This window comes from Capra hircus, chromosome 6 (assembly GCF_001704415.2).
Source record: "Capra hircus breed San Clemente chromosome 6, ASM170441v1, whole genome shotgun sequence".
In the NCBI taxonomy this organism is placed as follows: Eukaryota; Metazoa; Chordata; class Mammalia; order Artiodactyla; family Bovidae; genus Capra; species Capra hircus.
In genome coordinates, this window is record NC_030813.1 from 105205447 (window position 1) to 105230037 (window position 24591).

Sequence of the window (24591 nt, forward strand, 5' to 3'; positions counted from 1 at the left end):
GATTCCTGCCCGCAGTAGTAGATATAATGGTCATCTGAGTTAAATTCACCCATTCCAGTCCAGATTAGTTAGCTGATTCCTAGAATGTCGATGTTCACTCTTGCCATCTCCTATTTCACTACTTTCAATTTGCCTTGATTCATGGACTTGACATCCCAGGTTCCTATGCAATATTGCTCTTTACAGCATCGGATCTTGCTCCTATCACCAGTCACATCCACAGCTGGGTGTTGTTTTTGCTTTGGCTCCATCCCTTCATTCTTTCTGGAGTTATTTCTCCACTGATCTCCTGTAGCATATTGGGCATCTACTGACCTGGGCGGCTCCTCTTTCAGTGTCCTGTCATTTTGCCTTTTCATACTGTTGATGGGGTTCTCAAGGCAAGAATACTGAAGTGGTTTGCCATTCCTTTCTCCAGTGGACCACACTGTGTCAGACCTCTCCACCATGACCCGTCCGTCTTGGGTGGCCCCACACGGCATGGCTTAGTTTCATTGAGTTAGATAAGGCTGTGGTCCATGTGATCAGATTGACTAGTTTTCTGTGATTATGGTTTCAGTGTGTCTGCCCTCTGATGCCCTCTCACAACACCTACCATCTTACTTGGGTTTCTCTTACCTTGAACATGGGGTATCTCTTCACAGCTGCTCCAGCAAAGCTCCTGCTCTGGAGGAGCTACCCCATATCCAAGGTCAGGGGTGGCGGCCGAGAGGAGCAACCCCACATCCAAGGAGCGGTGACTGTGCAGCCGCAGGAGGGCCAGGAGGAGCTATTTGGTTCAGCAGTGTTAAATGTATTCACATTGTCATGCAACTAGTCAGCACAACTCTTTCATCTTACAAACATGAAACTCTGTCCTCTTTAGATACTAACTGCTGATTTCTACCACTCCCAGCGCTGGGCAACTGCCATTCAACTTTCCAACTCATTCAGCTTTCTGTCTCTTTGAATCAGACAAGTAGAAACATAGAGGGCTTGTCCTTTTGTGACTGGTTCATTTTGCTTAGCATAATGTCCCCAAGATTTATCCAAGTTGTAGATGTGTCAGAATTTCCTTCCTTTTTGAGGCTGAAAAGTATTCCATTCTATGGATGGACCACATTTCTTATCTGTTCGTTCAATGATAGACCCTGGCGTTGCTTCCACATTTTGGCTGTTGTGAGCAATGCTGCTGTGAACGTATGTGTGCAAATATATTTTTGAGACCCTGCTTTTTAAAAAATATTTATTTATTGGCTGCACTGTGTGGGCTTTCTCTAGTGGTGGTTAGCAGAGGCTACTCTCTACTTGCGGGGTGCGGGCTTCTCACTGAAGTGGCTTCTCTTCTTGCATAACATGGCCCTAGGGTATGCAGGCTTCAGCAGTTCTAGGCTTGTGGGCTCTAGAATGAGGGTTAGAATGTCATTATGGTGCTTAGTTGCTCCATGGCAGGTGGCATCCTGCCAGACCAGGGATCCAACCTGTCACTTGCATTAGGCAGGTGGATTTCTAACCCCTGGACCGCTAGAGAAGTCCTAAGACTCTGCTTTCAATTCATTTGGATATGTACCTAGAAGTCAAACTGCTGGACTGTAGGGTGATTTAAAAATATTTATTTAAAAAATGTAACATTACTGAAAAAAATTGAAAAAGAGTCTAAAAATACACCTGTAAGTCCTCAACTGAAATATTAGTTGCTGTTTTTATGTGTTCCCTCTCCTTGTCCTCAAGTGTATATTCTTATCAAAGTTTTATATATAAGGTGCAGAGTTTTCTGTGTACAATTTTTCACTTAAATCATAAACTTCTTTATTTTTCTATATGGTCTTTTTAAAAGTATTCTTGTTAAGATATTTATTTATTAATTGGCTGTGCTGGGTCTTAGTTGCTGCAGCTCCTCTCTAGCTGCGGCGAGCAGGGGCTCCTCTCTAGCTGCAATACTCGGCCTTCTCACTGCAGTGGCGTCTGTTTTTGCGGAGCACAGGCCCTCGGCACACGGGCCTCAGTAGTTGCGGCATGTGGGCTCAGCAGTTTCGGTTCCTGGGCTCTAAAGCACAAGCTCAATAGTTGCAGTGGGCTTAGTTGCTCCTTGGCATGTGGGATCTTCCCGGACTAGGGGTCAAACCGGTGTCACCTGCATTGAGAGGCGGACTTTCCACCACTGAGCCACCAGGGAAGCCCCTGCTATGTAATCTTCATCAACGCATCAGCTAAGTGGCCATCTAGCTTAGAATTCATAGACAAAAACTAATTTACTATAGCGCTTCCCTGTTGTTGGGCTGAGTGTCATCTTTACCAGGGGTCACTGCTCTCTGTTTCTCTGTTTTTTAAGTTGTTAGATGTTTCATGAATCATGCCTGACAGTGTTTTCCAGAGCAGGATAGTAAATCTTAGGCGAAATGATGTGGATGAGAGAGTATGTGCGGTGTATTTTTGAGTGTGTGTCTTCTGATTATTTTTTTATAGCACGCACTTGCAAAATGAAGACTGAGACAAATTTATGAAGTGCCCGGCTGTGTGTGACAAGTAGTAGGTGCTCAACGTGTGTTTGTGTCTAAAGCGTGTAGTCACTCAGTCGTGTCTGACTCTTTGTGACCCCACGGACTGTAGCCCGCCAGGCTGCCCTGTCCATGAAATTCTCCAGGCAAGAATACTGGAGTGGGTTGCCATTCCCTTCTCCAGGGGGCCTTCTCGACTCAGCGATTGAACCCATGTCTCCCGCACTTCAGGCAGATTCTTTACCATCTGATAATAAGGCTCCAAATGCTTTAGGAACTCAGATTATGCATAAGACAGAGGAGTAAGTTGACAACAGAGAGCTTTTACTGAAAACATACCTACTGCAGCCTCTGTTCTAAGTAGACATGGATTATCTTATTTCACTGCTGACAATACCCACCAAGGTAAGTTTCATTATCATCCCCATTTCACAGATGGGAAAACAGACTGGCCCAAGGCCAAGGGAGCTGAGATTTGCACATGGGTCCAATACAGCCTCCCCACATTTAGCCTGCATCCTGAGTTGCTTCTAGTGACTGCATGGCCAGGGGCCTGGGCAACAGATATAATATAGTACATATAAGTATATAATCGCCTACATAAGAAAGTTCTGTTCTGAGAGCGCATTTGTAATTCAAATTTTTTTGTAAGTCCAACAAAGTTAGCCTAGTTACCCACCTATCACAGTTAGATATGTAATGCTGTGCTTTAGTTGATCATTCATTTCCAACTCTTTGTGACCCCATGGACTGCAGCCCGCCAGGCTCCTCTGTCCATGGGCTTTCCCAGGCAAGAATACTGGAGTAGATTGCCATGCTCTTCTCCGCAGGATCTCCCCAACCCAGAGATCGAACCCAAATCTCCCACATTGCAGGTGGATTCTTTACCCACTGAGCCACTAGGGAAGTCCAGCTATATAATACTGTACTGTAATAGGTTTATAATACTTTTTACATAAATAATACATACAAAAACAAACATAAAAGTAAAACATTTAAAATCTTACAGCACAGTACCTTGTGTGTGTGTGTGGAGGGGCTTCCCACGTGGCGCTAGTGGTAAAGAATCCACCTGCCAGTGCAAGAGACGTAAGAGACGCACGTTTGATCCCTGGGTTGGGACCATCCCCTGGAGGAGGAAATGGCAACCCACTCCAGTATTCTTGCCTGGAAAATCCCACAGAGGAACCTGGCAGTCTACTGTCCACGGGGTCACGAAGAGTCAGACACAACTGAGCAACTGAGCATACAGCGCACACCCCTTGAAAAGTAAAGTATTACAGTACACAGTAGTGGGCATACAGGGGCTGGCCTGAGTGGGCAGGTGAGAAGAGTTACTGACTGGAGGATTGTCAGTGATAGGAGACGGAGGGGAAACTATGATTTCACTCACGCCTGACTCCTTGGAAAATACCCTGATGCTGGGAAAGATTGAAGGCAGGAGAAGGGGATGACAGAGGATGAGATGGTTGGATGGCATCACTGACTCGATGGTCATGAGTTTAAGTAAGCTCCAGGAGTTGCTGATGGACAGGGAGGCCTTATGTGCCGCAGCCCATGGGGTCGCAAAGAGTCGGACACAACTGAGCCACTGAGCTGACTGACTGAGGTTGCTAGAATGCATGCTTGCATCTCTGAAAGTTCGTAACTTGCGGATTGGTATATAGTGGACTTACTGTAGAGTGAGATAAAAGACCAACCTGAATCACTTCTGTTCTTCATTTTAAGCACTCAAAATTTGGTTTCCAGCCACTGATGTAGTAACAGTTCAGTGGATATTTCTCGAATGAAGCCCTATAAGGATGGTATAAGCAGGTGAGCAGGCATCATGGCAGGCAGGCTGCTGCTCCCCAAGGCCCGCCCCACAGCATGCAGGGTACCATTTCCTCCTAAACCTGGAGGCCTCCTGCCCCCAGAGCACTGTCTCCATGAGAATGGCACCATCACCAGAAATGACTTGTCATGTTTGGATGGGGTGGTCGCTAACGTGCCCAATGCTTTTCATATCATTCCCTTAGGTTTTATAACTTCTCATGGTGCAGATATAGTGATGGCTTTCCTGTTGATATATCCTTATTTTCTTTGTTTCCATTTAGGTATACTTTCTCTGGGGGCACTCAAAGGATATCATCCAGTCTTTCAAAACACTGGAAAGGTAAACATTGCGGGTAACCGCTTACATGCTGGATTTAATGTTCATTTAGAGCAAACAGAGCTAATCACTGCCATCTTACTTGGGTTTAAAATATGAGAACCACTCTCTTCTCCATTCTGACAAGTGAAGCCTTCAGTTGTGGCCTGGAGAGGGGACCCTCTGCCTTTGGCCTTTTCTGGGACAGCCCTAAAAGTACAGTGATGTGAGTTGAATTTTGCCTCTGCTGTCTTAGAAACTTTCCCTCTGTGAGCCTCAGTTTTCCTCATCTGTAAAATGGGGATAATAGCATAGCCAGCCTCTGGGGACTGAATGCAGTAATTGATGTAGAGCTTGTTCCTGGCACAGAATAAGGACCCTGAGTGTTGGGTCTATTATTTTGTCTGCCCGTCTTTCTCTCGAGATGATTGTGAGGATCAAGGGAAAGAATCTGTTGGCTAATGAGGTGAGTTACCTAAATGCAAACTATGATTATCAGGTAAGAAAGCCTCTGTGGACACATATAGAGGCATCAAGGGATCACTGTATGCTTTCTAGAAGATCCCTCATCATATAAACTGTCCATAAGGCACAAAAAAGTCCCCCAGTATCATTTGAAATGAAAACTGCTATTTAAGAAAGCGACTTACATATGACCACTGGTTGGAACTATTTTATTGAAGTAGAGGGCTTCCCTGATAGCTCAGTTGGTAAAGAATCCACCTGCAATGCAGGGGACCCTGGTTTGATTCCTGGGTTGGGAAGATCCACCGGAGAAGGGATAGGCTACCACTCCAGTATTCTTGGGCTTCCCTTGTGGCTCAGCTGGTAAAGAATCCACCTGCAATGCAGGAGACCTGGGTTTAATCCCTGGGTTGGGAAGATACCCTGGAGAAGGGAAAGGCTATCCACTCTAGTATTCTGGCCTGGAGAATTCCATGGACTAGAAATAACTGTCACCAACCTCATTATGCAAAAAGGATCTGCTCATCCAGCAGTGAGGCATCTATTGTGCTCCTACTGTGTGCTGAGCCTGATGCCAGGCACTAGTGGTGATATGCAGAGGTAATGGGTCAAGGTACCCAGGCATCCGAGCATCATTGCAGAAGCGTGTGGACTGTCTGCTCCCCAGTGCAGCCCCAGGCAGTGGCCTTGGCAGTGATCTTTAACTCCCATCTTAATTGTCCCTTGTGTTCAGCTGCTCTGTTGTGTCTGACTTTTCATGACCCCGTGTACTGTAACCCATCTACGTCTCTTGCGTCTCCTGCAGTGCCAGGTGGATTCTTTACCACTGAGCCCCCAGGGAAGCCCCCAGACTACACTTGATCTTAGCCAAAAGCGAATTGTCCCTTAGGGCAGGACAAAGATGTCCCCATCCATCCTCGTGTTTCATCTGGGCTCTGTCCGGGTAACTATGATAACTGTTCTTCTCTGCATTTCACGGATGTGGCAGCAGGTTCTAGCAGGTTAGGGGACTTCCCTGGGTCTCCAGAATACAAGTGGCCAGCCAGGGATTTCCACCCAGTGTCTCCTCTTTCGTGTGCTGGGCAGTGACGGGTGTGTGTATTTCACCTGCTCCTTTTTTCATCAGTGAGGCTGGGTTCGGCTCGCAGCTTGGGGAGAATGCTTGCTGATTTTGTTCTGGAGTGTGAGTTTCACTGTGTCTACTCCATAACATTCTTCTTAAAAAATGTAGTTTGTTTCCTGATAAAACTTGTAAGGACACAGTGGAAGTTAAAAATCACCATAATGTCACCATTATGGACTGAACATCATGTCTCCTTCAAATTCCTGTGTTGGAGCTCTAACCCCCAAGAGGATGGGTATTTGGTGGTGGTGCCTTTGGGAAGTAATTAGGTCATGAGTTCATGAGGCTACGGCCTTCCTTATGGGATTAGTATCCACATAGAAAAGAGACACATGATTCGCACCCCCTGCCCTGAGTGTACCCGTGAGGACACAGTGACAGGCAGCCATCTGCAAGCCAAGAAGAGAGGCTTCACCAGAAACCAAGTCTGCTGGCACCTTGGTCTTGGATGTTGAGCCTCTAGAACTGTGAGAAACTAGTGTCTGTTGTTTTGTTATAGCAGCCAGAGCTTCCTCAGACAGCTGCTACCCAGAGGTAACTACTATTCATATTTTGGTCTGTTTCCTTTCAGCCGTTTTTTCAGTGAATAGATAGTTAATATTTTTTTTTCTTTTTACAGTTGTGGTCCTGCTCTTCTTGCCTTTTCTTTTCATTCTGTCATTAACATTTCCCCTGACTTCCATGATCTTTACCGATTGCATAAAGTGCCATTGCTGTAGTTGATCACGTTATACAGCCCTGTTGTATTCGTCTTGGGCTGCCCTGGTAGGTACCCCACGATGGGCAGGGTAGGAGGGGCGTAAACAGCAGAAACGTACCTTCTCACAATTCTGGAGGCTCCAAATCCATGGTCAAGGTACCAGCAGGTTGACTTCTGGTGAGGCTCTCTTTCTGACTTGCAGGCATTGCCTTTTCGCTATGTCTGCACCTGGCCTTTCCTCTGGCCATGGAGAGAGAGCTCTCTGGCGTCTCTTCCTCTTCTTATAAGAATATCAGTCCCATTGGATCTGGCCCCCACCCTTATGACTTCATTTAACCTTAATTACCTCCTTATATGGGCTTCCCAGGTGTCTCAAATAGTAAAGAATCTGCCTGCAATGCCAGAGAGCCAGGTTAAATTCCTGGATTGGGAAGATCCCCTGGAGAAGGGACTTGTTACACACTCCAGTATTCTTGCCTGGAGAATTCCATGGACAGAGGAGTGGGCTACAGTCCATGGGGTCGCAAAGAGTCAGACACAGCTGAGCGACTGACACATACACCTCCTTGTACACCATCTCCAAGTACAGTCACATTGAGAGTTAGGGCTTCTACATATAAATTCTGAAGGGACCCAATCCAGTCCATAACACCTCTCACTGAACATTGAATTTGTCTGAAAGTTTTTGTCGTTATTATGAATAGTACTGTGATGAACATCTTCAGTTAAAAGTACTTTTGAACATCTCTGATTCTTTTTTTTAAATGTATATCATTAAAATATAGTTGATTTAGGGGCTTCCCAGGTGGTGCTCGGAGAAGGCAATGGCAACCCACTCCAGTCTTCTTGCCTGGAGAATCTCAGGGATGGGGGAGCCTGGTGGGCTGCCGTCTATGAGTCGGACATGACTGAAGCGACTTAGCAGCAGCAGCAGGTGGTGCTAGCAGTAAGGAACCCACCTGCCAATGCAGGAGATATAACAGACTCAGGTTCAATCCCTGGGTCGGGAAGATCCCCTGGAGGAGGGTGTGGGAACCCACTCCAGTATTCTTGCCTGGAGGATTCCATGGACAGAGGAGCCGGGTGGGCTACAGTTCATAGGGTCGCAAAGAGTTGGACACAGCGGGAATGACTTGCCCCTACACAGCTGATTTACAGTGTTGTGTTAATTTCTGCTGTACAGCACAATGATTCAGTTACACTTATATATACTTTCTTTTTCATATTCTTTTTCATTATAGTTTATCACAGGATATTGAATATAGTTTCCTGTGCTATATAGTAGGACCTTGTTGCTTATCCTCTGATTATTTCCTTGAGTTAAATTCCTGGAAGTAGAATTGTTGGGATAAAGTGTGAGATGTTCTCAACAAATGTATATTGGGCCACTTGTCCTACCAGGAACTCCTGGCTGAATAAAATGGGCTTTCCCATTCATAAAGCACTTTCTTTTACATGTGTTACTTATGAAAGTATCTCATGATAGCGCTGGCAGTTAGGGACAGTAGCTACAATCATGATCCTATGTAGCACATGAGGAAACCGAGAAAGGAAGTGACTGTCCAAGGTCAGGCAGCTCACCTGTGCATAGCTGGGCGGGACCTGGATGCTGACTTTATTTTATTTATTTATTTTTTTGAGAAAAGAAATCATATCATTTATTTTTTTTGAATTTAAGTATTTTATTTTTTATTTTTTTATTTTTTAAATTTTAAAATCTTTAATTCTTACATGCGTTCCCAAACATGAACCCCCCTCCCACCTCCCTCCCCACAACATCTCTGTTAAATCCAGTGCTATTTCCGTGGCATCACAGTGGCTCACTGGCCATCTGGGTTTACTGGGGGAAATCTTTCTTTTTGATTAGTTGACATCATAGTATATTAGATATACTGGGGTTAACAAAAAAATCATTAAAATTATTTTCACCTGTTCCTTTTTACTGTTCTTTAAATGTGACTACTGGGAAATTTAAAAGTGTCTTTTTAATTAAAAATTAAATTTAAATTTAAACTAAAAATTAATTAAAATTTTTTTCTAATTTAAATTAAAAATTACCTCTGTGTCTTACATTATCTTCTTTAGGATAATGCTGCCCTAGGCCATGTACCCAGATGTTTCCCACCGAGGTTTTTCATCTAAAGGAATTCCAAAGGACTGGAACCTGGTCCTGCCTTGACCTTGTTCGTTGAGCGATTGGAGACAAAGCTGTCTGTCTTGCGCCTCTTTCCTAAATTGAATAGTAGGTAGTTTGAACTAGATAGTCTCACAGCTTGATCTAGCCTGTTATTTTTTTTAAATAGGGCAAAGCGTAAACCATTTTTGACTTATCACCTTTTGGTTTTAGATTTTTTAAAAACATTTTTATAAAAACTTTTTGTCATGCTGGGTGGCACATGGAATCTTAGTTCCTTGATTAGGTATCAAACTGGTGCCCTCTACAGTGGAACTGTGGAGTCTTAAGCACTGGACATCCAGGGAAGTCCCCAGAGTTAAATGTCTCCAGAAAAATTGGAAGGTTTGATAATCCGAAATGTGCATGGCAGCAAAGAGCTAGGGCTGAGTCGGGATTGTTCCCTCCAGACGGGAGCTGGCCACTCATTTAGCTCCAGTCCCCACTGTGAGACGGAGTGCGGAGAAAAAGAGAGCGACCCGGGCAGTCAGGCAAGAAAAGGGAAATTTATTAGAGGGGAACGAGAGGGTGACTGGCCCTTATGGAGAACAAGTGTCCTCCCTTTCTGATGGGATCTTTCTTATATACCACCAATGAAAAATTCTCTGAAGGGATGCTTAATTTTTAACCTGTAGCTGAGTCCTCTGGTCACATAGCCAGAGGTCTGGAATCCGGGGGTCTTGTAGCTTTGAGAAGGTAGGTGCCAGCGGGGAAAACAGAACTTTGATTGGGCAATTTGGTCAGTTTCAAGGGTCACTGTGATTTTATTCTTTGTTTGTGAGGTCAACATAATGAGCCATTTCAACCATGAGCCCCCATGTAGACCCTTTCACCCACCCCTCCCTAATGTGTCCGAGGCCTGGTTTATTCATTGACACTTCCTGCCACGCCCTGGAGGTTTTAGAACTTCCCACTCTTGGACATACCCATTTCTTCTGGTCTTTTGAGCCAATACTCCACTATCCATGCTTTTAGTACATACAGGGACTTTCCTCCTGATTTGATAATTCTTACAGGTTTGAGTGCTTTTCTTTTCTCAAGAGTGAAATTTAGAGAAATAGCACTTCTGAAATCAGAGCTGGAAAGATAAACTGAGGTCAAAACACGGCTCATGGAATCTTTCTCTTTATTGTGGTCTGGGGTTACTCGATCCGAGTATGAGCAAGGCAGCCTGGCATGAGGAAATGATGTTTGCCGTTAGTTTGCAGGACAGTTTCCAGATCAACCAACCGGAGGTTATCAGCTCCTGGTGCGTGACAGAAAAACGCCTGCAGCCATGGGTGGCATTGGTCTTACCTGCTTGGGTTCTGTGGAACTGGGATTAGGCAACGTCATTTGGACCAGAAAAGAGGAGAAGAAAGGGGAGCTGTGTGCATTATAAGTAAAAGAAAAGCCAGCCAGCCAGCCAGAGGCAAACAGTATTGTCTGCGTTTGTCAAAGGCTCTATACATACAATGCCTCCCAGGTGCCCTGGGGAAGGCTGGCCACAATCTGGAGCAAATGGATGAGTACAAGGGGCAGGCAGATGGGCAAACACCTGATTCAGACTGCCCACCCGCACCCCTCTGTGGCTGCTGCCTTCTCCACTTGCGCCTGGACATTGGAAAGTGGCCAAAGGAAGCTAGAGTTCAAATAAGGAAAGACTTGGCTTGCAAGTGTTCGTGGGAGCCCCAGAGGAGTCATCTGGGTTAAAACTCAGAGGAGAAGCAAGGTCGGGGATGAGGACCCAACTGTACCGTTTTTCCTGTAGGTGCTCTTGGTTAAAGGGGGCTTGCATCCTCTGGGCCTCTGCCCTGCCTCTGGGAAGTGATCAGTTAGAAGTTTCAAGGAATGTCCTTCTCAAATCACCTGTATTTGCTGCACCTGCTTCATGCACGGCCCATTGTTAAGCACCCTAGAAGCGACCAGTGTGAACACATGTTAAACTGGCAGCCATGCAGAGACTTTGGAGGCTCTGAAACAGACCGTGACTCTATTGGAATCATACTGCCCTAGTTCCCTCCCCTGTCCTCCAGAGTCCAGAGTCATCCCTTTTCTTCTTCCTTAGGAGGCAGTGTGGTCAGAGGCAGGGATAGAACTCTGCTCAGACTAGAATAGCCTTGCGCTTACTAACTTTTGAGCTCCAAATGTGGCTATTTACTCTATTTGTGAAATAGTAGTGTGATGTTAGTTGCTCAGTCGTGTCTGACTCTTTGCGACCCCGTGCACTGTAGCCCGCCAGGCTCCTCTGTCCATGGGATTCTCCAGGCAAGAATACTGGAGTGGGCTGCCATGCCCTCCTTCAGGGGATCTTCCTGACCCAGAGATTGAACCCCGGTCTCCCGTATTGCAGGCAGATTCTTTACCATTTGAATAATATGGCCTAATTCCTAAACCTGGGCTTCCCTGGTGGCTCATCTGGTAAAGAATTCGTCTGCAATGCAGGAGACCTGGGTTCGATCCCTGCATTGAGAAGATCCCCTGGAGGAGAGCATGGCAACCCACTCCAGTAGTCTTGCCTGGAGAATCCCATGGACAGAGGAGCCTGGCGAGCTACAGTCCACGGGGTTGCAAAGAGTCAGACATGACTGAGCAACTAAGCACAGCAGCATTCCTAAACCTGTCTGCTAAACAGTGTTGCCACAGAATAGGCTTTCTGAATGTTTCTACTCTGCCTCCTTCAGTGGGTGAAGGTTTCATCCAGTGTTGGTTGCTTCATGGTTACAAGATAGCTGCCACAACTCCAGCTTTCACGTCTACAGTCAAGGCTGGGAAAAAGGGGGAGAAGGAGACTAAAGAGGCTTTTCCCATTCTGTTGTCTTCCATCAAGAAACTGAAAGCTTTTCCGCAGTGCCCAGTAGACTTCACCTCACATCCTATTGGCCAGAATGGCCATGCCTAATTGCAAGGGAGGCCAGATATCAAGTCTGTGGTTTGTTTTGGTGCCTTTGAAGTAAATGGTAAGACAGAGGGGATTGATAATGACCATTGGGTTGGCAACCCAACAGTAAGGACGTGCTGAACTCTCCAGATGTCCAATGTAGCTCTTTTATCTTTTCTTAACTGTCCTCTTCCCTTCTGGAAGAAAGGGTTTGGGGTATGGTGGGGTTGGTTGCCTGCTTTTAGTAAATTTCCATCCCTGTGTCCCTGCTTTCAAGACCCAGAGCTTTTTTTTTTTTTTCCTTTTGTCCTTTAGACAATGAATTGAGTCCTGGCAGGTTCAAGATTAAGGCAGAGCCAAGACTGTGGTTTTGGAAGGTTCCATGCAACTGCTTCTCCTAGCCAGACAGGGGACCCACCCAGAGCTTAAGGTGCCAGATGAAACCACAATCGCTGCTAAGAAAGAGGCGTGTGTATATGTGTGTACGTGTGCGCATGCATAGAAAGTCTCCACCTCGTCTCTTGGGCTCAGAGTTTCCCAGGGCTGCTCAAGCAGTGAGTCCTTGTGTTTTTCAGGTTCGGGGTGATCCACTCAGTGTTCACCAACCTGCTTCTGTGGGCCAACAGTGTCCTGAATGAGTCAAAGCACCAGCTTAATGAACACAAGGAGCGACTCATCACCCTGGGCTTTGGGAACATAACTATAGGTGAGTGGTAAGAGTTGCCTGGCTGTCATGTTGGAACAGCTGGGAAACCTCAGAGATGGAGGGATGGGTTTCAAAGACCTTCAGGGTCCACCCAACTGAACATCGTCCAGACAATCCCCTGTTGTTGAAACTCTTTTGAAACCTCCTAAGTCTTTCATCCTGCCTCCATATGTAGTGTGTGCTGAGCATAATTAAAGGGTTCTTCAGTGACTTGTCAGACCCAGGGGTCATCATTTTGATCACCATTTCTCACGGTTCAGTTTGGTATGGAGGTGAATGTCTTTATTTACAACTGCAGAAGATTGGTGGTTTTTACTATTTGTGTTTTTAATTAAACCTCTATGACCAGTTCTTTCTACTACAAGCATAGCATTTAAAAATCCATAGATGTCTAATGTATGTTGTGGTTCGTTGGTTTTGGCTCATTTGAAGTTTTTGTTTAACTCTACTTAGTTTATAATTTTGGCCCGTCTTTATTTCCCCTTGTACCTATTTGAGTGCCTGTAGTGCGAATCTTTTCACTTTCTTCCAAAGTTCTCTTTTGGAATCTATCTGTCGATTTGATCTTAGAGCACTGGAGTTGAGAAGAATGTGGGGTAGAGGAAGGTGCAATGCACAGGGGACTGATTTCTCGGGTTTGGGTCCTATGCCTATCGTGTTTTGGCTGTGTGACCTTTGGACACCATTCAACCACTCTGAGCCTCTCTTTTCTCATTCATAACGTGAGGGGGCTTGAACCACGTACTTTCCGTGAGTCCTTCCAGCATTAATGTGCTGCACATCTGTCCTCTCTGTACGAACCCAGATCAGTCACAAAGAGAACTTTAAACCTGTTTCCTCACCAGTGGGATGAAGATGACAAAATCGGGGGACACGCTGTATTTCTTCACCACCCCCGACCAGCAGCCTACTCTTGGGAAGGACATGCTCCTTGAGCCTTATTTCCTCATTGGAATCAGTAACAGTAACAGCAATGACAACAATAACAACATGTTTTGTTAAGCATTCTCTGAGTGGCTGGCACGTTAAACTCTTGTCCCAACACTTGGAGGTGGGCAACACTGACCTTATATATATATATGGATGAAACGACTGGGCCACAGAGAAGTTAAGTGACTAACGCAAGATCACACAGTGAGTAGATGATTGAGCCAGGATTTGAATCATAGCAATGTGGCTCCAGAGACCTTGGTGAAGGTGAGATTAGATTAATTTATGAAAAAGGAAACTTCGTCAACTCTAACATTCTATTAGTCTGAACCTTTTTCTTCTGAGTTCTTCCTTGTCTTTTGCATCATACAGTCTTAGGTTACAAGTGGTAGGAAAACTCCTTATGTATTGAAAATTGCAGTGCTCTGCGAAAGTGAGGCAGATTCAATTCAGTTCAGTCGCTCAGTCATGTCCGACTCTTTGCGACCCCATGAATTGCAGCACACCAGGCCTCTCTGTCCATTACCAACTCCTGGAGTTCACCCAAACTCATGTCCATCGAGTCGGTGATGCCTGGGCATATATGTATTATATATATGTATATATATATATATATATATATATACTCAGACAAAGCTATAATTCAAAAAGATACATGCAGCCCTATGTTCACAGCAGTGCTGTTTACAATAGCCAAGACATAGAAGCAACCTAAATGTCCATTGACAGATGAATGGATAAAGAAGCTGTGGTACATATATACAATGGAATATTACGCAGCCATAAAAAGAATGAAGTAATGCCATTTATAGCAACATGGATGGACCTAGAGATTATCATACTGAGTGAAGAAAGTCAGCCAGAGAAAGATGAATATATATCACTTGTATGTGGAATCTCAAATATGACACGAATGAACTTATCAACTAAACAGGAACAGATTCACAGACATAGAGAACAGGCTTCTTGTTGCCAATGGGGAGGGGAATAGGGGAGGGAAGGACTGCGAGTTTGGAATTAGCAGATAAAAAAACAAGTGAGGGTAATTAATGCTACCATAAAGCCTTTTTTGCCTGATTTTATAAGTAGTATATGCATATCATAAATTAAAGCAATGGCAAAATGTAAAGAAAAAAATCCACAATAACACCTACTGAGGAATGCAGCTAAATGCTGTTAACATCTGGTTAGTTTTTGGTAGTGTGCTGTGTATTTATTTGTAGTTGAGATCATACAGTATATATTCAATCATTTTTTTCTACCACCGACAGTAAGAAATAGATTTTACATTGCAACCCAAATGCCCTTATGTCTACATGTATGTTCCCATGAAAGAATAATCATGCTATATCAAAGATGCTCAAATTTCTATTGTGTTTGATTCCATTCAGTCAATCCTATTTTATTCCATTGGAGTTCCATTAAAAAATATTGGCTGCTATCCTTTAAACTGAACTCACAACTGAATTCCGGGTTGTGGTATGCATTTAAAAATACTGGATATACAATTTGTTCTTGCTGTTTCCCTCATTGTTATTGTAGCATAATTATTTTCTTACATCATTAAAACACACAATTGTTATTTTTTTAATCTTTAAAAATTTTTAAATTTATTTTTAATTGAAGGATAATTGCTTTACAATTTGTGTTGCTTTCTGCAATACATCAACATGAATCAGCCGCAGGTGTACATATGTCCCTTCCCTCTTGAACCCCTCTCAGCTTCCACCCCATCCCACTCCTCTAGGTTGTCACAGACACAATTATAATTTTTAATGGCTGCCTACTATTCCATTATACTATTCCATTTCCTTCTCCTGGGGATCTTCCCAACCCAGGAGTCAAACCCCAGTCTCCTGCATTGTGGGTTTGATTTCTGGGTTGGGAAGATGCCCTGGAGAAGGAAATGGCAACCCACTCCAGTGTTCTTGCCTGGAGAACCCCTTGGGCAGAGGAGCCTGGCAGGCTATAGTCCATGGGGTCACAAGAGTCGGACATGACTTAGTGACTAAACCACCACCACTATTCCATTATAAAGATGTATTATAGCATTCATCTAATTTTGTAAATTCATCTAATTAATCCATTATAAAATCCATCTGCTGCTGCTGCTGTTGCTGCTAAGTCAACTCAGTCATGTCTGACTCTGTGCGACCCCATAGATGGCAGCCCACCAGGCTCCCCTGTGCCTGGGATTCTCCAGGCAAGAAGACTGGAGTGGGTTGCCATTTCCTTTTCCAATGCATTGAAAGTGAAAAGTGAAAGTGAAGCCGCTTAGTTGTGTCGGACCTTCAGCGACCCCATGGACTGCAGCCTTCCAGGCTCCTCTGTCCATGGGATTTTCCAGGCAAGAGTACTGGAGTGGGGTGCCATAAAATCCATCTAATGCTTTCTAAATTGTGCCACATTGAGTGCTTCTGTTTCTTTCTCAGAAACACACAACAAAATTTTACCTAAAGCTTTGATTATATTTTTGACTTGTCCCCTAGAATAGATTGGAATTACAGGCCATAGACTTTACACCATCTTTAAGGCTTTTGTTGCATATTTAATTATTTACTTACAGCATTTCCCCTCCTTGTTATGAAATGGTCCTTTATACAATCAACAAGCTTCTTCTGGAAGATGGGACATGTCTCTTACTACACTTGCTGGCTTCAGATATTCTCAAGAGGAAAATCTTTACTAATAAGAGGCATTTACCCTCACAAGGTTGTTTTTTAAAAAAGTAATTTTAAAATAATACATGTCAATCATATTCATATAGAAAGCTTAAAAGATACAGTGAAGCAAAATCTAAAGGAAAACTTACACAAATATGTCAATTATATCTCAGTAAAACTGCAAAAAAGATACTTTGAGATGTTTCTTTTACTGAAAGAAAGAAAATAGAAAAGTTAACCAAAGGAAAATCACCTGCTGTTTTTCCATCCAGCGATAGCCATTGTTAATATTTTAGTGTGTGGCCTTCCAGACTTCTATCTCCCTGTCTCTCTATGTCACATTTATATCTATAAAAACAGAGTCATGTTCTAGCCTTTTTGTCAAGTTGCTTTTGTTCACCAGTATCTTCTGAACATCTTTGTGTGTTGGTAAGTAGATGTCTACCCACTCCAGTGTTCTTGCCTGGAGAATCCCAGGGACGGCGGAGCCTGGTGGGCTGCCATCTATGGGGTTGCACAGAGTCGGACACGACTGAAGCGACTTAGCAGCAGTAGCAGCAGCAGCAAGTAGATTTCTACAATACCATTTCCAATGGTAGGACAGCATTCTGATGTCTGGAAAAGATCTAATTCACGTAATTAGTACTCTCTGGGGGACGTTCACGGCTGTCAAGTTAGACAAGATATTCAGCATGACAATAAGCCATGACACAAAGCTTTTCATTCAATGGGCAAACCCAGGCATGCATCCCCAGTGACAATATTTCTTTGTGGTTTTCCATGTCATCACATGAACGTGCTAATCGCTCTCCCCTGTGATCTGCCTCCCCTAGTTTTAGATGACCACACGCCTCCATGTAACTGCACGCCCCCAACCCTCTGCCCGGCCATCTCCCACGGGATGTACTACCTCTATCCTTTCAACATAGAGTATCAGATCCTGGCCTCCACGATGCTCTACGTCCTGTGGAAAAACATCGGACGCAAAGTCGACAGTCACCAGCATCGGAAGATGCAGTTCAGGTCGCGCGGGGTCCTGCTGGGCTCGGTCCTGGGCCTGACCGTGCTGGCCACCACCATCGGGGTCGTGGTGGTGTATCTGATCCAGATCGGCCGTTCCAAAACCAAGAGCGAGGCGGCACTCATCATGTTCTACCTGTATGCCATCATCTTGCTGATGCTTATGGGGGCGGCAGGGCTGGTTGGGATCCGGATTTATAGGCTAGATGAGCAGTCACTAGATGAGTCCAAAAACCCGGCCCGCAAACTGGACGCGGACCTGCTGGTGGTCACCGCCTCTGGCTCCTGGTTCATCTCCTGGGGTTCCATCCTGGCCATCCTTTGCGCCGAGTCCCGCCCCCCATACACCTGGTACAACCTGCCCTATTCCATCCTGGCGGTTGTCGAGAAATACATCCAGAACCTCTTCATCATCGAGTCCATTCACCGAGAGCCAGGGAGGCTCTCCGAAGACATTAGAACCCTGCGGGTGGTCACAGTCTACAACGGTAATCCCACGTCTCTCCCTTCTTCCTGCTTCAAGAACGGACCTACGGCCGGGGACATGGCTCCCCAGGCCCTTGAGATGCCACCTGCGGCCAATGGAAATACATGTCTGAGAGAAGTCGGTGGCAAAGACAGAGAGGATAAGAGCTGGGAAAGGGCCCAGGGCTCAGCCTGCCACCCCTGTTTCCTGCAGGGCAATGCCCAGAGAAGAGTCTTGAGGAATATTGCGGCTTTTTTGTTCCTCTGCAATATTTCGGTAATCTGCATCAATATTTCTTTATTTTTAAAAATTGATAAATCTATTTTCCCTGCTGTTTTTGAATGAGGAGTGAAGGCAGCTTATAATCAAAATAATTTAAGTGTAAGGTTAAAATATTAGGCTGGAACATAGGCTTATATTCTGTCAATATAAATCCATGTACTGAGTATCTGTGTGCCAGGGGCTGGGGTGGGAACTAAGAATTAAAGGTGGGAAAACTCAATCTGTTTCCTCAAAGAGGTCATAGTATTTGTGGGAAAAGGAGACAAGGAAAAAAATATAATGTAGTGAAGACGGCAAATGCTGTGACAGCACTATGTGCAAGGTAGAATGGTAGTGTGGATTCAGGGACGGACTTGAATGAGCAAGGGATGCTTAAGGTGAGACATGGTCTCAGTGAGGAGTGCTTTTGGCTGTAAGTAGTAGAAAGCTTGATAAGCAGTATTTTCAGTCTTAAAGACAAGAATTCTGGAAGTTGGCTGCTCAGGGTTGGCCTGGCAGCTGAACCCTATCATCAAGGATCCAGGCACTGTTCACCTTTCTGCTTGACTGTGGCTGGTGTAGTGCTTGTTACCACATGGTCATAGGATGGCTGCAGCAACCCCAGGCATCATGCCTGTGTTCAAGACAGGAAGACAGAGGGAAGGACTGGTGCCAGGCAATGTCTGTGATTGATGTGAACACCCCTAACTTCCAGGGAGGATGGGGAAGTGGATGCTTTGCTTTCTTGCCCCTGTGATGGAAGGTGAAAAGGAAAATGAAGATGTACAGACAGCCACTCAGTACTGCCTGTCTTAGCCTCTATGAATGGTTGGAAATCTGCCAACTGTAGTCAAGGCAAGGAAAAGCCTTGGGGCAGAGGGCACATGATGTGCAAAGGCACAGAGACATAGGATCCCAAGGCCTGTTTGGGGGAGCAATAGCAGCTTAGCATGAGTTCCATCCGTGTGAAGCAGAGCAGGAAGCAGGATGGAGTGTGTGCTTAGATGGATCTGGCTTAAGCAGAGCTTCATAAGCCTGCCTGAGTCCGGTCTTCATGCTGAGGGTGGTAGAATTCTCAGCCTTTGTGTTTTGGAGTAGTGTGCATCAGTGTGCAAGAAGGATGGAGAGAGATAAGACAAAGATCAGGGAAGCTGGTATAGAAGCCTCTGCAGCTGCTCGGAGAGGAAATGATGGGAACTTGAACCAGGGCAGTGCCAGTGGGGATGGGGAGAATTGTATAGGATTTATCTCACTTGGTGTGAGGACCCTCAGGTTCATCTGACTTGAGTTCCTGGGTGGATAGTGATGCTATTTATGGAGGCTGAGGGTCTCTGGATGGGGAGGAGGCTTTGGAGGGGGGCTCAGGGGGAGGGTGAGTTCAGTACTGAACAAATTCAATGATAAGGTCTCTCTAGATATCACCAACAGGCAGATTTTTTTTTTTTTTTTTTGGTTTTCTATTGCTGTGTGATCAGTGACCCCAAATGCATGACAAAAGCAACAACCATTTTACTATATCTGATGACTCTGTGGGTTAGGAAAGCTGGCAGGGTTTGGCAAGACTTTTCTGTTCCTCACTGTATCAACTGAAGCTGGTGGTAGGGTTGGAAAGTCCGCAATTTGGCACCTTGGGTGGAGGAGGCCAAAAGGCTGGATTCAGCTGGGATTCTGGTTGTAGCGTCTGCATGGGGGTCTCTCCAGCACAGTGGTTTTGGGGGAGGTGGACTTAGATGGCGGCTCAGTACCTCAGAGCCAAGCTTCCAGGGGATTGGAAGTGCCAGTCTTTTTATTTTTTTGTAAATTAATTAATTTATTTTAATTGGAGGCTAATTACAATATTGTAGTGGTTTTGCCATACAGTCACATCAATCAGCCATGGGTGTACATGTGTCCCCCATCCTGACCACCCCCTCCCACCTTCCTCCCCATCCCATCCCTTAGGGTCGTCCCGGTGCACCGGCCCTGAGTACCCTGTCTCATGCATGGAACCTGGACTGGCGATCAGTCTTTTAAGGCCCGGTGTGGACATTGCACGGCACTGTTTCTACCGGATTTTACGGGTCCAGCAGTGACAGCATCCATCCAGACTCAAGGGAAGGGGGCAGAGGTCTGCCTCCCAAGGGGATGAGTAGCAAGAACTGTAGCCAACTTCACAGCAGACGGAAAGGTCTGGATTTCAGGAAAGAGGCTTAGAATCTCTTCTTCTCATTTTCCCTCCCACTCTCCTTCCCTTTCTTCCTCCCTTCCTGAAAATAGAGCTGTGGTTGCCTACTGAGGGCCAGCACTGCTGTGAGTCACAAGGGTACCACGTGCCCTTTTGGATGTTGGTCTTCCTCCTATGGGGCTTACAAACCAGATGGCAGGACTAGCAACACCAGTCAAGTAGGAAGAACGCCCGTAGTGACGCATACCCTGCAGAGAACTACAAGGGAGGGTGTGTGTGGTGGTGCTTGGATGCCTGAGGTTGATCAGAAGGCCAGGCTGGTGCAAAAGGTACTCTCAGGAGGTGGGCTTAGAGCCCAGGGCTGAACAGAGAAGGAGCCATGGGTGCTCCAGGTAGAGGAGAGAGCCATGCAAAATCCTGGGTGGGAGAGCTTGCCTCCTTCCAGAAGAGGAGGAAGTATATGTGACCACGTGGGCGGGTGGGGGGCAATCTGGGCAGCAGGGCTGGGGGCCGGTAAGGAATCATCTAACACTGGGCTCTGCCATTCTGTGTAGGGGTAGATTATTTTTAAAAAATATGCTGTGAAGCCTTTGGGAGTTTAACCAGGAAAGGGACACCATCTTACATAAATAATCTGGTGCTGAGTGGTGAATAGACTGTGGGCTGGGAGCATAAGTGGGGCAGGGGAGCCACTGATGGTCCAGGTGAGAGATGGGGGTGGTGGCCTGGCGGGTGGAGTGGAGAGAGATGGGTGGATTGAGGATGCTGTTTCGGAGGCAGAGTCGTCAAGATTTACTGATGGATCAGATGGTAGGCTGGTGGTTACGAGAGCAAATCAGAAGACCAGGATGACACTGGAGTTTTGTTGAGCCCCTGGGAAGAAGATGTTCCTGAGGAGATGGGGAGAAATGGGAATGTAATGTTGAGTTTGAGATATGTTGTAGACAGCTGAGTAGGCTGTGAGACATATGATCTTGGAATTCCGAGGGTGGACTAGGCTGGTGATTTGGATTGGGAAGTCGTGGGCCCAGAGCTGGTGTTTGCAACCCGGACTGGGTGAGATCACTGGGGTCACAGGTGTAGGGAAGAGAGGACCCAGGAATGAATGAGCCATAGGACCAGCCAACACTGAGAGACAGCAAAGGAAGAGGAGCCAGCCAAGGAGATGAGAAGAACCAGCTGCGCGGGAAGAGTACTTCTAAGGACCCAGAACCCAGGGCTAGAGATATAAACCTGAGAGGTTTCTGTGTGGAGATGTGAGTGAAAGTCACTTGTATCAGTTACCCACTGCTGTGTAAGAAATGACCCCAACTCACCAACTTAACACAACAGACATTTATCATTGCACAGCTGTTCTGGGTCAGGAAGCTGAGCATGGCTTAGCTGGGTGACTCTGCTCAGGGTCCCTCACAGGCTGTAGTCAAACTGTCTGCTGGGGCTGCAGTCATTCCCTGGGTTGGTTTTTTGGGGAAAGGGGTCTGTTTCTAAACTCATGTATGCGACTGTGAGTTTATCATATATGTAGACTCATTCCCTGGTGAGTTGTTGGGCTGAGGGGCTTGACTTCCTTGCTGGCTGTGAGCCTGAGACTCACCCGCCCACAGTTCCTGGATATGTGGCCTCTCCATAGGGTGGCTCACGTGGAATCTGGCTTCCATTCTTGTGGGAGGGGGTGAGCAAGATGGACTCCAGAGTCCTTTTGTAACCTAACCTCAGTAGTGACATCCCATAACTGGTGTCATATTCTGTTGGATCAGTCCAAATCACAGCTTTGGAGGGGGCTCCACGGAACGTGAATCCCAGGAGGTGGGACCTTTACAGGGGGTCACCTGAGAGGCTGCCTGCCACAGTATGGGGATGGAGGAAGTTGCAGAAGTGTCGGTGTGAGAAAGAAGCAGGTCTAGGAGCCTGAGAATTTAAGGGGAGGTGGAGCAGAAGCTGGAACAGGAAGGCTGAGAAGGGGGAACCAAGGTATAGGTTCCACGAGCAACAAATATAATAGGTTATTGCTCTATGTTTTGCGGATTTAGGTGCCATCTTATTCTCATCTGAGCCCCGAGACAGGTGTTAGTATTCCCGTATTACAGATGAGGAAACCAAGGCTTGGAGAGGTTAAATCATAGTCTGTAAGTGGCAGGAACCCAAGGCAGTGCTTCTCCCCCTGGTCAGGAGGATGTGGGCAGGGCCTGGGCTGTCTTTCTAAACCAAGGACAAGCCAGAAAAAAGACCATCAGCCCAGACCCATGGGCCCAGGATCTGCAAGCACCAACGGTGATATATACAGATGGGTGAGGAGAAATAGGGAGCATCACTGTGGGAAAACATGGTGGGGCTGTGGGAAGACAGAGGAGGTTCCTGCCTGACTGGTTAGATCGAGGAGGGCTTCTTGCAAGGGGGGGTGTCTCCAGACTTGGAAGAAGGTAGGACTGAGCAGAAGAAGGAAGACAGGGAGTCCCTGATAGAGGAAGAGGCAGGGGCAAAGCCCTGAAGACTGGGGAAAGAAAGGCATATTTGGGGCTGTGCACAGTCTGGCGGGGCAGAGTGAGATGAGTGATAAAGGACGTGAAGACGTGGACAGCTGTCTAATTACTGAGGAGATTTGGACTTTCTCCTGAAGGCATACGGAGCCCTGGTGAGTGACCCGCAAAGGAGCGACAAGGTCAGATGGGTGCTTTATAAAGATCATCCCTGCAGACACATTGCGGGGGTCGCAGGGAGAGGGATTGAAGGTGCCCCCTGGAGTGGGCGGTCTTGGGAGGCTTTGCAGCAGTCCAGGTGGGGAGACCAAGGACCAGGGACTAGACCAAGGTGAGGGCCGTGAGGATGGAGAGAAGCAGGTGGGTTTGAAGAGCGTCCATGCAGAATTGGGGCTCAGTGCACTGGCCGGCTGCATGGAGATGCGAGACAACGGGTGGGGGCAGTTTGGCCGTGTCGCGTGTGACTCGGTTTCCTTGAGTTCAGGTCAGCACCAGGGTTTGTGTGGGACCCCTGGCAGCCGCTGGGACCCTCTCCTCTTCTCTTGCAGCTCTGGATCCCTCCCGCCTTTGGCTGCCGCCCTGAGTACGACAACGGATTGGAGGAAACTGTCTTTGGCTTTGAACCCTGGATAATTGTGGTCAACCTGGCCATGCCCTTTTCTATTTTCTACCGAATGCATGCAGCTGCCTCCCTCTTCGAGGTCTATTGTAAGATATAATCTGTGTCCACATCCGAGACGGAGGGGAGTGCTAACAAGAGAATTTGGTGGAGCCACCTGGGAATGGCGAGGTCAGGCAAATATTGCCTTACAGATGCGAGAAGGGCCCCTTTTGTCTGTGATAATTGCTTTTCCCATGAGCTGGAATTGCCCGTCACCCTGGATGAGTGTAAACGAGTTAGATCAAAATCGATGAGGTGGCTGAAATCTGCCCTAGGTTAGTTAATTCTAATCAAACCCAAATTTGATCTCCTTCAAAATGAGATCCTTTGTTTCCAAAGAATGTGGTTGCAGGTTGAAAAGATATATATCCAGTTTGTTTTTCATTAAAATCGTTTTCTGTTATTGTATTACAATATACAGTCTTTTTCTGACCATCTGGATGGTCTAATCACCCTTAAATTTTACCCTTCTCAGAACTGTGAATGCAGCTACAATTCCATTTATTTTATATTGTACTTTTGAAGATTTTTAATTTTTAAATATTTTATGTCTAATTTTTTGAACAAAGTTATTTTATCATCTGGATGGAAAACTGTGTATAGATCAATATAAAGACATATTTCTCACCTGAAATTCTGGCATATTTTCATTGTAATCATTCTGAAGTTTTTTAAATAATACATCTTTACTGTCTTCCTCTCACTATAAAGATATATAGGCCTATTTTAGAAAATTTGGATATTTCAGAAGAATAGAGAAAAATCACCTAGGATGTTTAATTAATAATACTTTTTTAAATTGACACTCATTTTTAATGTTTAATTGACATTTTCCCCAGTTTTATTGAGATGTAATTGACATACAGTACTGTATTAAGGTATACATTAATTATTTGACTTACATACACTATAAAATGTTTATCACAATAAGTTTAGTGAACACCTGCCATCTCATATAGATAGCAAATTAAAGATAAAGATCTCAACAGTCATTTTTCTAACAACTTGATTGATGTGTTTCTTTCAGTTGTTTGAAAGCAGAGGATTCTTTTTACTGCTGTTTTGTTATACTTGCTAGTGATATGCAGCATATTCAGTTTTGTACGCATTTCCCCTCACTTAACAATATGGCATTAACCTTCTCCCCTCATTGTTATAAACTCTCTGTAAATATCATTTTCATGTTTTAGTCTATCAAGCACTGTAATTAACTTCATTTTTGTTCCTGTTGGTTTTAGAGTGTTTATAACTTTTTGTTTTTATAAGTAACTCTGCAAACATCAACCATGTATGTAAAACAGTTTTTATATTTAG

At 45.5% G+C, this 24591-nt stretch overlaps 1 protein-coding gene across 1 annotated transcript in view; it reads left to right on the forward strand.

Moving 5' to 3' along the window:
• OTOP1 (otopetrin 1) overlaps positions 1-23771 on the forward strand; it is a 43513-nt gene extending 19742 nt beyond the window's left edge. The window contains exons 3-6 of the mRNA XM_005681964.3: positions 4574-4632; positions 12505-12635; positions 17062-17990; positions 23165-23771. Of these exons, the coding sequence (XP_005682021.2) occupies positions 4574-4632; positions 12505-12635; positions 17062-17990; positions 23165-23335 (1290 nt within the window). The 3' untranslated portion in view covers positions 23336-23771. The remainder of the gene's footprint in view (positions 1-4573; positions 4633-12504; positions 12636-17061; positions 17991-23164) is intronic.